General features: G+C 41.0%; 1 protein-coding gene across 1 annotated transcript; it reads right to left on the bottom strand.

Moving 5' to 3' along the window:
- Nucleotides 1-664: 664 nt before the first annotated feature.
- Nucleotides 665-11,770, bottom strand: LOC148669305 (protein FAM78A-like). The gene is made up of 2 exons (XM_088632567.1): nucleotides 11,075-11,770; nucleotides 665-2,156 (listed from the first exon to the last, which is right to left on the bottom strand). The coding sequence occupies exons 1-2, from the start codon at nucleotides 11,377-11,379 to the stop codon at nucleotides 1,631-1,633; spliced, it is 831 nt and encodes a 276-aa protein (XP_088488693.1). The 5' UTR covers nucleotides 11,380-11,770; the 3' UTR covers nucleotides 665-1,630.
- Nucleotides 11,771-12,084: the final 314 nt, after the last annotated feature.

A 12,084-nucleotide genomic window follows, 5' to 3' on the forward strand; every position in this document is an offset into this window, starting at 1 on the left:
GCTAACTAGGCATATGCTCAGCAGGCATTGCAAGGTCTGGGTTTAGCAGATAATGAAGAAAATTATTTTTTTGCATGCTGTAAAGCTTAAGTAGAAATAGTGAATACATTAGGTCAAGGTATAGTGAAAAATACAATTATTCATGTGAAAATTTTGCTAGAGATCTATTAAATGCAGTCAAAAGTGAATTATTGGATATCAGATTAGGAGTAGTACCTAAATACACTATTGGAAATGCTTAAAAAATTAGGCTTACAATGGTTCACTGACAAAAATGAATTAACTTGACAGAATTACAACAAAACCCACTACATGAGGTGACACTACTACAGTTCAATTTTTCTTAGTGTTTCCACAAGTATCACATAAGCATAGATACAAGAAAGTAAGGCATTTTGAGAGTTTGCACGATTCCATATAAAGATATATTCCATATTAGATTCCATATAAAGATCAAGTAATGACTCGTGGTAAGAGAAGATCTATCGTAAACAGAAAGCATGACACTGCTTACTACAACTGATTGCTGTACTGAAACTCACCGTTATATTATATGCAGTTGTAATACTTTACAGCCTTTATATAACAATTCTAAATTTATTTCTAGAATTGCATCCCTGTTGGGAACCTCACAAGCAATACAAATGTCAGCCATGCAATGGTGTATCACAAGTAATAGCTTTATTCCATGCTGAAAAGAGAAGAAAGGAAGCAAGTTTCGGCTGTGGAGCATTCTTCGGGTGTCACTGCTGTCAATGGTATATCATGTCTGACAGAGAAACCTATATATATGGGGATCTATTGTGACCGGAAAAGCACACTTCTGCATACAGTTAACAGATGCTTGTGCGAAGGACACACTGTACAAACACCTGTTGTTGCAAAAAAAGAATCTGACACATACGCTGAACAAGCAGACTGTTGTTGCATATATGAAAGTCTGTAGCATGGATCAGCGGTTAGCCCTTAACATATTGATCATAAAATATGTGCTTCTCCAATACCATGTTAGGTACATAGAGGAGATGATTATAACGGTATAAAAGGGTGCTTTTGAACAATGGCAAGCAAATCAGATAGGATTACTCTGACAGTCTGATCTTGGGGAGGCCTCTTCATTATTAATAAACCTCTTTCAATCCTTCACTGAACTGCACTGTGCCTCTTTTCTCTACAACAGTACAGTTGGAGTTTCAGGTTCTTTTAGGTACAAAATTACTGCATAGTATAAATACTCAGATTATAGTTTTTTTTTTGAGCTTCTAATGTGACTACTCAATTAGGGGACTACCTTCTTTATTATTTTTTTCCTGTTTGAAAAAACAATTCTCCCACCCTTCCTATCCCAGGAAACAAGATGTGCAAATTTGTATATACACACACCTACTGTATATATTCTCATATAATGTTAAAAAAAATGCTTAGCAAAAAATAATACTAGCCATTTTTGCAATGATTTAATTTAAACTGGGCCGGGTATCACTGTGCTAAAGGTAGAATGGTTGCAGTTGTTAAGTCCAGGAGACGTTTATAGCTTTGCCACTTGGGGCATCTTGTTATATTTTTTAATTCATGTTTCTGATGTTAAAAAAAAGGTCGGGGGGGGGGTTCCTTTCTTCAATATACTACCCTATAGTTTTGGTGGTATAACAACCACAGGTTTCCCGGTTTCTGGCCTCCACATCAGGACCTGCGCGTCGTTGGCATTGGGCTTCACCATGGCGTTGGGCGGAATGGGCTCGTTCCTGGCCAGGATCTGGGGCTGCTCCTGGGCGGTGGGCTCCAGCAGCTTGGCACGCTGGCCCAGGGATTTGCCGGGGTCGATCTCGATCTGCAGCTGCATCCTCCACTTGATGGTCTTCAGGATGAAGTGCTCCCTGCTGGCCTGGTTGATGGCCACCAGCCAGGTGATGAAGCTCTGGTCCCTGCGGATATTGGTCAGCTGGGGCTGGTTGCTGTTGCTCACGGGCACGCCCCAGGACACACTGGGGTTGAAATTGTCGTCCATGCTGACGTTGAACTCTGTGTCCTTCGTGGTGGGGCCGGTGAAAATGTAGATCTCTTTCTTATTGCCATACCAGGGGTAGTTCACCCCATCAGAGTCACTTATTGCTTGAATTTTACCATCCCTTAAATCAGGGATCTCCCAGCTAGACCTAAAACAAAACACACCAATTAATAGATCAGCATATCAACATGTAACACAGCAACAGTGCAAGTTTGACACTTTCCCCCTTTATAGTAACACACAAGTCTATGGTGGCTGGATTGATTAGCTACTATAGTGTTTCTAATTGGGTCATCATTACTTTGAGTTCCTGAGATCATATTGTTGAAGATTCTGATCACTTATGGATCAAAAACTCACACAAACTGAACTGTAGGAAAAATAGTCAAAATGATTAGAGTAGTTGAAAACATTAATGGTGGCTTGTACCAATTGATGATGCTCATAACATATGGTACTTCCTGAATTTGCCTAAAATATCCAAGGCTTTTGCACAGCAAGAACTAAGGAAGAATTTTCCAGCAGGAAAATGAGTTCCCATCTAACAAGAAAATATATATATATACAGTGGTGTGAAAAAGTGTTTGCCATGTAGGTTTGGATTTTTTTTTCCCTTAATAATAAAAACCTTCATTTAAAAACTGCATTTTGTGTTTACTTGTGTATCTTTGTCTAATATTTCAATTTGTTTGATGATCTGAAACATTTCAGTGTGACAAACATGCAAAAAAATAAGAAATCAGGAAGGGGGCAAACACTTTTTCACACCACTGTATATACACCTGTTTGACCTGTATTGGCTTTAACTGACAGAAGTCATACTCATTCTTAATATCCCATGCATCTGTTTTTGTTAAAAATAAACAGAGGATCGCACTGGTATCACACAAGTCCTGCATCCTCTTTGGAAAACTCTGCAGTACCAGTGATTCAGATGTGGCAAGATTTGTTCAGATATGCCCATGAACGTTTTTGAAAAGTAAATCCATCATCTATCCACACATATTATAACTGCTTCATCCAATTCAGAATAGCAGGGGAGCCTATCCCGGTAAGCAAAATGCACAAGGCAGGATACACCTTAGATGGGACACCAGTCCCTCACACACAGACACACACGAGGGCCAATTTTCCCCAGAAGGCAACTAATCCACCAGTATGTCTTTGGACTTTGGGAAAAAACCCTCCCTATATTCATAAGAAGATACAACTCTATATACACCCTAAGAATTGAACTCAGAGATGGTGTAATGCTAACCACTGTGCCACTTAGAAGTTGTTGCACATTCTGTAATTCCCCCCCCCAAAAAAATAAAAATTGTCAATTATTTTCTTTTAAATCCCCCCCTCGTCCAATTTAGATTCTCCATAGTTTAACAGGCCTGCATTTACAGCAGCTCCTAAAACCAGCACAGGAAAGATATAACCCAGCAACCTTGCAGGAACCTGTGCTTGTCAGAGTTATCTGCTATTTTTCACTTCACAGGCCCCACAGATACCAATGGAGTCACCACTGCCTGGGGGACTGACACGGCTCTCACAGCTGCTGACAGATTGAAATCTGATGATCCAATGGATGTTTTTGATATGCAGGAGACTGAAGGAAATGACCAGCATCATCAGGAAAGCAAGATCATCCTCAGTACCTGGGTCAAGTGTGCAAATACTGTCTAAGAGTAACAAGAGTGCTATGGAGGCTTTTAAGGGTTGTATTGAGAAGAGGCAGATTGGCATGTAGTGGAGGTATGTTTCATACCAAAGCGGGAGAATGCCCAGGGCATAGGACAGTTTAGAACTATATCTTTGCTGAATGTGGAAGGAAAGATCTTTCTGGCAATTGTGGCAAGATGACTTACTGACTACATGCTGCTTAACAAGTACATGGATATATTAGTGCAGAAAGGAGGCAAAAAAAGGAATAGGGAACTAACAGTACTATGGCTGGACCTAGCCAATGGATATGGCTCATTACAACATAAATTAGTGCATCTGACAAGTAAGATGTAAAATGGCAAGTAAGATGGCGCCGACAGTGAAGGCTGGCGTCCTGCAAGTGTCCTGCGAGCATCCATTCGTCCTTGTTTATTTCGTTTTGTTGTTTTTTGTACTGCTAACTGCACGTACTGTTTGCTCGGTGATTAGATATGACCAACAAACACTTATGGACATAAGATCGAATACTGACAAAGTTAAATCTACACCAATAATTACTGCCGACTATGGACTGTGGTGTCTCACCTGTATTGGGAAGAAGACGGCGTCGTAGGAAGAGGGGTAAACGGGCAAGCGTTCTGGTAATACTGAGGCAGCGGAGCAATCGTGCCCAGCTCCCGAGTATACTTCTTGCTAATGTTCAGTCACAATAAGCTGGATGAACTGAAAGCAAGGCTTTCTTTCCAATGGGACATCAAGAACTGCAACGTGCTGGCTCTTACTGAAACTTGGCCTGACCCATCTGTTCCGGACTCTGCTATCCTTACGACTGACTGGCAGATCTTCCACAGAACTGCCAGAAATATCAATCTGTATGCAGACTATGTTACTGGCTACATCAGTAAATGCATTGAAGACATGGTTCCCAGGATTATTGTTCACACATACCCAAATCAAAAACCATGGGTAAATGGAAAGATACATGCCAAACTTAAAGCTAGGACAGCCACTTTCAAATCTAGCAAATTGGATAAATACAAAAAAATCCAGATACGACCTCAGGAAAGCCATCAAAAGAGCTAAATACAACTATAGAGTTTATAAAAAGTTTATAAAAAGACCAATCCACACAAGGCTCCTGGCCCTGGCCATGTTCTGAAGTCATGTGCAGACAAGTTGGCAGATGTCTTCTCAGACATACTCAATCTTTCTCTAGCTCAGTACATAGTTCCTTCCTGCTTTAAGAAAGGCACCATTGTCCCCGTTCCTAAGAAACAGAGTCAGGTGTCTAAATGACTACTGCCCCGTTGCACTTACATCAATTATCAAGTGCTTCGAGTGGTTGGTCAAAGCATTCATCACCTCCTCACTGCCTGATACACTTGACCCATTAGTATTTGCGTATTGCCAGAACAGGTCAACAGAGGATGCTATAGCCACTGCCCTCCATACTGCCCTCTCACAAGGGGATAAGAAAGGAACATATGTGAGTGTCAGGGAACCAATACGTGGAATAGGAGGATCCTTATGCGTGACCGGAATCCCACAGGACACAGAGTAGCAAAGGGACAATCCAAAAGACAAAATCCAAAGGCAGGGTCGATAAGGGAGGCAAAGGGTCCGGTAACAAGAGATAGTCAAACAATTCAAAGGCAAAATCCAGAAGGCGAGGTCAAGAGGCAGAAGCAGAAGATTCGTAACGGGAGATCAGTCAAAAAGGTTAGGAAACACGCACTGGAGAATACTAAGATAGGCTTCTCAATAGTGAGCGTGGGAAGGTGTGCGAAGGGGGTTTAAATACTGAAAGGAAAGGGGTGTGATTGGATGATTGGTTAGGGAGTGAGAATTTGAGGAATCTGATGCATGTGAGAATGTGCTGGGTTCAATCAGGGATGAGATTGGGAAGCAGAGGTTCCGGGAATGTAACGTCGTTTGCGAGGGAGAGTGTGGGGCGTGACAGTGAGAATGCTGTTTGTTGATTACAGCTCAGCATTCAATACCATAGTGCCCTCAAAGCTCGTCATCAAGGTCCAGGACCTGGGACTGAACATCACACTCTGTTACTGGATCCTGGACTTCTTGATGTCCACAGGTGGTGAGGGTGGGCACCAACATACAGTGGTGCTAGAAAGTTTGTGAACCCTTTAGAATTTTCTGAATTTCTGCATAATTCTGACCTAAAATGTGATGAGATCTTCATCTAAGTCATAGAAATATACAAAGAGAACCCAATAAAACAAATAACACACAAAAGGATATACTTTTTCATTCATTTATTGATCAAAATGATCCAACATGAAATGTCTGTCAGAAAAAGTATGTGAACTTATGCTTTACATAAATTTACAAATGTATGTAGAAATTCAGAAAATTCTAAAGGGTTCACAAACCTTCTATGCTCTACCCAGACTCTAAAAACTGGAGCCCCCCCATGGCTGTGTGCTTAGCCCTCTCCTCTACTCCTTATTTACTCATGATTGTGTCGTCAGGCGTAACTCAACTCCATCATCAAGTTTGCGGATGATACAACAGCCATCGGTCTGATCACAGATGGTGAAGGGTCTGTGTACAGGGAGGAGGTTGAAACCCTGGCAGCATGGTGCCAGGAGAACAACCTCTCTCTGAACATCAGTAAGACTAAGGAAATTATTGTGGATTATAGGAACCAATAGGGAGATCACATACCTATTTATATCAATGGGACTGCAGTGGAGAGGGTCAGCAGTTTTAAGTTCCTGGGAGTTAACATCTCAGAGGACTTTACCTGGACCCACCACACCAACATCGTGGTCAAAACAGCACGGCAGCGCCTGTTCTTTGTCCGAAGGCTAAAGATGTTCAGAATGCCATCACATATCCAGGCCAGCTTCTGCAGGTGCACTATTGAGAGTATCCTGATTGGCTGCATCACTGCCTGGTATGGAAACTGCTCCACCTGAAATCGCACTGCACCAAGGACCACAGAGGGTGGTGAAGTCAGCGCAGCTCATTACCGGCTGTAAGGTACCAGACATCCATGATATCTTCTCAGCTAGATGTCTTAAGAAGTCCAGATCCATTCTCAAGACCCCAGTCATCCTAGTATCGAAGCATTCAAGACTGCTAAATAGCCAACCTGCAGCTTCAGCAAATCACTGTAATGGCTGCATGGACATACTGTACAGTTTTCATTGTATTTCTTTGTATTTGGTGTACTGCACTACTTGGACATAATGTATTGCATACACCCTGGACACATAACAGCTCTATTTATATTGAGTTTTGTTGGAGTTCATCTTATTCATATTCTATGTTACTTAATTTAGTCATTTTTATGACCCCCCCTCCCCTCGTAGAAAAGGAATTGCATTGCCGGCATGTACTGCTGCACACTGTATTGTTGTGCATTTGAGAAACGTTGATTGAGATACTGGATGTTTACAGACAAGGGTCACTGCTGAGCACTGAGCTGAAAATACACTGATTTGAAATTCAACAAACAAACAAACCACAGACAACTGGACAAGTGTCTTTGTCCTGGTCAGTCAGATAAGTGGCTCACCCACACTGAAACTAACACTGTCCATGCTCTTGGACAAACCGTCCTATCTTAACTGGCATCAAAACACTGCAGGACTGGGTAAGTGCAGTTTTGACAATAATTTGTTCCCTGGACTTGGACATTGAATACAAGAAGCTCCTTATACAGTATACCAAGATGAGAGTGTCAGCAAATCCTATAAATGCAACGTGTAGTGTGCACAGTGTCACTAATAGTAGTGACATTCCATATGACTATTTAGAGAAGGTTAAGCTGCAACCTGGTAATAAAAAGATTACTGTACGGCAGAACACATTTGTGTACATCTTTACAGTAAGCACTGATTGAATATGTACTGTAGCAGCATTTCCTTTTTTATTACAGGTACATAAAAACAAAAGATTAAATATGTGTCTCTTTGTATTTGCGTCTTCTTCTTTCTCATTTCTCTCAATCCCTTCCCTGTCACTCTTCATTTCAGAGACACAAAAGGGTTTCTCCAGAGGGAAATTTGAGTCCAGGCTACTGGTGCTGAATCTATTAAGAACCGTGTTAACAAGTACTCTGCTGGGAAATGTGAAATTTCTGAGAATATTCACATCTTGACTTGTGCCACTGTTTCAGGCGTTTTAATATAGACCTTGTCACTTTCTCCACAGCAATTCTCTAACCTTCATTTGGTACTAATCCAGAAACCATTGCTGAGCTCATTAGAGCAGTTTGCAAACATCTCAATCTAACTGACCATGGCGTAGGACGAATGCAATTAGTTTTGATTAAGAAACTAAACATCAAATGATACATTAATTTTTCCCCCCCTAAATAATACCAGTTTTGAACGTGTTTTGATAGGTCCACTTCACAGTCATTAGAGTTCAGTTATTTTACCTTCAAATACAACCAGAACATGTTCCAGCCATGTAGCTACAGTAGTTCCTGGCTAAAGATCATGATTGAAATAAAGGCAAACATTCACAGGCAACTATGAATGGTGAAAGCAGAGCACCATTTCATAACAGCAGTTATGAAAATAACAGCACACGTAGGATTAATATACTACCTGTTAGTGATCCCTTAGACAGTTCACTGAGGATATAAAATACCTGATAATCTCATACTCTTCAGCAAAGCAAGAGGTACTGGAAGTTACTGAGGAAAGCTTTCAAAAATAAAAACAGATACAAATAAATCCAGCCATTTTATTTCTTAAGATGTGTAAAAATATATTAGAATGCAACTCTATACTTCTATTATATAAACTGTATGTATAAATATTGCATAGTATGAACATGCTAAATGCTAATTAACCTCACTTTTATTTAAGCTGATCATACTGATAGTTACACTAAATCTAAAAGTGAAACCAAAAAGTTTGCTGTCTTGACACATGAAACTTTTTAATTTAGGACTCAGCAAAAGAAATGTGCACCACTTGTGAATTAGCCGATAACACAAGAACACTGCAATAACTCAAGTAGCACTGCCAGCTTGGGGTTCTAGGGGCGCTGTGCTGTGCCATGCTGGAAGTTTGGAAGAAGGTTATACAAACAGTGAAGCTGGGCTCTTCCATACTGAGCCATGTTAACATTAACCTCACAGTTAAGACTAAATAGAGGGCTGCAAATACTATCCACTAGACGTAGAATTCAGGGAAGTGGGGGACACAGTGCAGAGAGTGCAAGGCAGGACACGCCCCGGACAGGACGCCAATCCATCACAGCACAGACAGACACAAACACACACACACACACACACACACACACACACACACACACACACACACACACACACACACACACACACACACACACACACACACACACACACCAGGGCCAATTTCCCAGAGGCCAATTTATCAACCAGCATGACTTTGCACTGTGGGAGTAAAGGAGTAAACCCATGTGAACATGGGGAGAACATACAAACTCCACACAGACAGTACCCCAGGAACTGAACCTTAGACCCTGGAGTCCACCATGCTGCCCTGGATTTGATCATTCTGCTTTATTTCTGTGTACAATTTATATTACAATTGTAAAGTAAACATTCTAAATGTGGTGCCTGGTTACTTTTCCCTTGCTCCTTAACAGAACCTTCATGTACGTTATACTCTTTTTCTCCCACACAGCCACCAATTAATGATCTACCTCAAAGGAGGAAAGCAGCTCTTGGATGACCAAATACTTGGGTGTAATTTTTTGTACATAGGCCTTGTCTGAAAATTTCTGCCTGCACAGGCAAATTACAAGAAGGAAAAAAGAATAATGTCTTTTGCTGTATTTCTTATAAGTTGAATAATAATAATAAATATAATAATTGCTTACACTTATATAACGTTTTTCTGGACACTCCACTCAAAGCGCTTTACAGGTAATGGGGACTCCCCTCTGCAACCACCAATGTACCGCATCCACCTGGGTGATGTGACGGCAGCCATAGTGCGCCAGAACGCTCACCACACATCAGCAATCAGTGAGGAGCACAGTAATGAAGCCAATTCATGGATGGGGATTATTAGGAGGCCATGATTGGTAAGGGCAAATGGGAAATTTGACCAGGACACCGGGGTTACACCCCTACTCTTTTCAAGAAGCACCCTGGGATTTTTAATGACCACAGAGAGTCAGGACCTTGGTTTTACATCTCATCGGAAGGACGGCACCTGTTTACAGTACAGTGTCCCCGTCACTATACTGGGGCATTAGGACCCACATGGAGTTTCAAAAGTGGGTAAGAGGGGTTTGAAGTAAGGTAAAGCATAACTGCCTGTTTAATTCACCCCTTACTGTCTACATTCAATCAACATAAGGCACAGACTAATGTTAAGGAACAAGTAATACATTTATTACATGCTGAAAAGAATAAAGGAAAAGACGGAAAACACAACGTTTCGGCTGTGAATCTCCTGTCCCAGCCTGAGGAACAGTGAGCCTGTCTCTCAATAATAATAATCCAGTGTGTGATCTCCTGTCCCAGCCTGAGGAACAGACAGTGAGCCTGTTTCTCAATAATAATAATCCAGTGTGTGATCTCCTGTCCCAGCCTGAGGAACAGACAGTGAACCTGTCTCTCAATAATAATAATAAATAATAATAATAATAATAATAATAATAATAATAATAATAATAATAATCCAGTGTGTGACCTCCTGTCCCAGCCTGATGAACAGACAGTGAGCCTGTCTCTCAATAATAATAATCCAGTGTGTGATCTCATGTTCTAGCCTGAGGAACAGACAGTGAGCCTGTCTCTCAGTAATAATAATACAGTGTGTGATCTCCTGTCACAGCCTGAGGAACAGACAGTGAGCCTGTCTCTCAATAATAATAATACAATGTGTGATCTCCTGTCACAGCCTGAGGAACAGTGAGCAGTCGTAATAGTTACAGCTTTCCTTATTTAGCTCAGCAGCTTTTATTTCGCCCGCGGCAAGAAGTGCAAGCAACTTGTGAAAACAGATTGGGTTTGCTGTGTTCAACCGGTTTGGTTTCTTCGTTTTGTAAAGCCGAAACGTTGCGTTTAATTTCTTTTTTCAGCATGGAATAAAAGTATTACTTGTCCCTTTGCACCTTATGCATGCTGACGCAGCTACCCACCTGAACTATAGAATAATGTTATCAGACTTGCGTCTGTTCACCAATTTATACAGGCTGTAGGAAGTCAAAAGATTCTGAAACGTTTTTTGTAGATACTGTATATTGTAGCAGGTTGTGCTGAGCATTTTCAGTTTTGTGTTTTTATGCGGTAAAGCATTTCTTAGAGGTTACACAGAAACGTGTTTTTATAGGGCTATACATATTTCTTACTGAAGTCTAGTAGATAGCCCCAATAAGCCATTGTATATACAGTATATATAATGAGAACATCAGTTCGCTTGCTAACGCGGTACTTACGTTCCTTCATCCCCGTATTCATTGTAAAACTGCATGTGGTTGCACGCTTGAATCCAGCCCACGGTCCAGGTCTCCTTAGCAGCGATGGGCGGCACCAGTACCCGGGCCGAAGCTCGGAAATACGGGGTTGTGTACCGCAGAGCAGAGAAGGATTCGTAGATGCTGGTGGGATTTGAGTCTATGATAGAATTCACTTCAAGAACGGCAATGCTTTCACGGAAACGTTTGGGAAAACTCTGGCTAGAGCCTATTGCATTGAATATCACTAGAACTCCCAAGAACGGCAACAGACGCATGAAAAACATAGTCACTGATTTTGTCTCCACTCAAGGAAATATATATATATATTTAAAGAAGGTGTTACGGTCAGTCTTCCTAAACCGAAGGATGGATCCTATGTGGGTTCAGTAGACAGAACAATAACCAGAAACTTCCTCGGTAGTGATTTCGCAATCCGAAAGATTTGCTCAAAAATGGAAAAAAACAGAGAAGTTCGAATGTTACACAAAGCCGCAATCCGAGAAACGAAATAAAAATACTAAAAGGGGTCCGAAAACAAGAAGACACTCTAAATGAACAGCCAACAGTAAGGGAAGATCAAAAGTCAAACGCAATACTAAGCGAGGAGGATGAGCGGCGCTTAAATGCATTGAGAGGAGCGGGTGTGTCAGCAAGAGAGCAAAGCGGTAGGTTAGGTGGTTATCGATGTCTCTGCCTACGTTTTGATCGGGACGTCTGGGTCTTAACCGTAGGTCTTCATGGCACATAGCCTAGCGTTATCGCGATGGTTAGATATCCTGTTGCAGTTTCAAATTTTTTACTAGTCTTGAAAAATATCCACTCCCGGCACATGTTCTGTATAAGAAACTTACTGCACGTTTTATGCCAAATCAGTATTTCTATACTGGAAAGCTAAGGAGGTCCAGCATTTGTAATAATAATAATAAATAATAATAATAATAATAATAATAATAATAATAATAATAATAATAATAATAATATTCTAGTTA

This window comes from Lepisosteus platostomus, chromosome 5 (genome assembly GCF_059453375.1).
Source record: "Lepisosteus platostomus isolate fLepPlt1 chromosome 5, fLepPlt1.hap1, whole genome shotgun sequence".
Classification (NCBI taxonomy): Eukaryota; Metazoa; Chordata; class Actinopteri; order Semionotiformes; family Lepisosteidae; genus Lepisosteus; species Lepisosteus platostomus.

Excerpts from the sequence above, each read along its gene's own strand:
- LOC148669305 (XM_088632567.1), bottom strand. The coding sequence starts at position 11,379 with ATGTTTTTCATGCGTCTGTTGCCGTTCTTGGGAGTTCTAGTGATATTC. Across the intron at positions 2,157-11,074 it reads GAATACGGGGATGAAGGAAC|GTCTAGCTGGGAGATCCCTG; the intron begins GTAAGTACCGCG and ends GTTTTGTTTTAG.